The sequence below is a fragment of the Cicer arietinum genome, chromosome 8, assembly GCF_000331145.2.
Source record: "Cicer arietinum cultivar CDC Frontier isolate Library 1 chromosome 8, Cicar.CDCFrontier_v2.0, whole genome shotgun sequence".
NCBI lineage: Eukaryota > Viridiplantae > Streptophyta > Magnoliopsida > Fabales > Fabaceae > Cicer > Cicer arietinum.
Window position 1 is genome coordinate 13,593,462 of NC_021167.2, and position 1,991 is coordinate 13,595,452.

At 27.4% G+C, this 1,991-nt stretch overlaps 1 protein-coding gene across 1 annotated transcript; it reads right to left on the bottom strand.

Moving 5' to 3' along the window:
- Positions 1-613: 613 nt before the first annotated feature.
- Positions 614-1,991, bottom strand: LOC101497854 (uncharacterized). Its single transcript, XM_073364583.1, has 3 exons — positions 1,597-1,991; positions 1,296-1,416; positions 614-655 (listed from the first exon to the last, which is right to left on the bottom strand). The coding sequence occupies exons 1-3, from the start codon at positions 1,989-1,991 to the stop codon at positions 614-616; spliced, it is 558 nt and encodes a 185-aa protein (XP_073220684.1).

Here is a 1,991-nt window from a genome sequence, read left to right on the forward strand (position 1 = left end):
TGAGGTGTTCGAAGATTAATAGGAAAAATCATGTAATCCAATCTCTTTAACTTTGTTATTTATGGTCTAATCGGTTTGGTTTTAAAATTAAATCTAATCTAATTTATATCAAATTGCATTTGTTTTTAGTTTTGATTATTTTATATTATCTTTTAGGAGAATATATTTTCTTTATAACAATTTTTTATAAAAAAAATAGTAACGAAAAAGTTTAATAACTAGAAGAAAAAGGAAATATTTAGTAAAAAAAGAAAGAAATATGGAATTCAATATAGTCAACGTATACTATATATGTAAAGATGTTGAATATATTTTTGGTTTGGATTGCATCGATTTTCATTATAGGCATCGAAAACTAATTCAATTTATTTAGAACACTAGTTTTTTTTTTTTTTTAATGATTCTCTATTAATAACAAGCATAGCGAATCCAACGATCGCTATTTAAAACCCTAGATGTGGTGTGTGTGTAGATTTAGTAACAAAAATAGGTTTTTAATATTAAAAGAAAGAAAAATCTATGAAAGTTAGAGAGTTTTGACCTTGGATATGGAGATCCTTTAATGGGTTTTTGTCCATATTTTCTCCATGCCCATGGATCTTCTAAGAGCTTCTCAGTATTCACATGGCAAACCAGATTCATCTGCTGATTTTTTCTGTAAAAAGAGATTTATTAGGCAAACATACTTTAATTATTTCAACATAATAAGATATATTAAGAGTTAAATAAGTTTTTTAATCTCTATAAAGTTTCCCTATTTTATTTTTAGTCTTTATATAAATTTCATTGAATTTTAGTTTTTTAAAAGAATTTGTATCTAATTTTAAACCAACTATTGTGCATGTTTGGAATAGTATTTTGCAGTTATACTTGGAAGATTAAAAAAAAAATTTAAATTTAAATTTTTTTAACAAACGATAAATTAAATACAAACTTTTTGACTATAGAAAACTTAAAAAAAATTATTTAATTTTCTTAGTTGTTAAAAAATTCTAAACTTTTGCATAGAATTGTTAAATATGACTAAACATTAAAGTAAAAAATTATTAAAAATAGATGCACAATAATTGATTTAAAATTAAGGACAAAAAATAAAAATAAAAATTTTAAAAAACTAAAAAATTGATTAAAAAACAATAAAAACTAAAAAAAATTTATAAAGATTAAAAACTTATTTAACTCTGTTAACGATATATCAATCAATAAGGGTGAATATTATTTTACCTATATTTTGATCTGTATTTTTTTCGTTGTGGACGTGTATTTGGTAAAACCACAGAATTGATTTGTGTTACTTGAATCGGTAGTTGATTGAGTTCTCTTTGGGATTGTTGTTGAAGTGATGGGTGATTGTATGCAAGATCAAAATGAGCACTAGTAACTTTAATGCAGTTAACCTTTGTAGGAATATACACCCTATTGTTGACATTTTATCAGTGACGTATTCATAAATTGTTTATTGAAGACACACACGAAAATAAATATAACTATTTTATTAAAAAAAAGTATAGAATAACAGTTTAATAATTTTAATTAAAAAGAACATGAAAATTAATCCAAAAAAATAATAAATTGTGGGGACAAGAGCCCCGTTACCTTGTGAATAAATCAGTTTGTGGATTTAATTGCATTTCTTGTTGTATCCCGAGTGTTGAGACATCATAAAAAGTTGAATTTTGATTGGTGTTATGAACACTGGTGTAAGTGAAAGCGGGAGTGCCGATAGTGAATGTGGGTTTAAGGATATTGGCGGCGGAGGCGGAGGTGGAGGTGGAGGTGGAGGTGGAGGTGGGGGTGGAGATAGTGGTATTGGGATTTATGATGGTTGTCAATTTTTCTAGCTCTATGAAATCAGTTGGTTTAAGAGGAGATCTAGCGTTATTGGTCGAGGTGTTGGGGGTGGGAGTTTCAAAAACGGTGGTGGGATTAGTAAAGGTGGTAGCTTTGCAACTACGCACAATGGCTGATAGATCCCAACCATCATTGTCCAT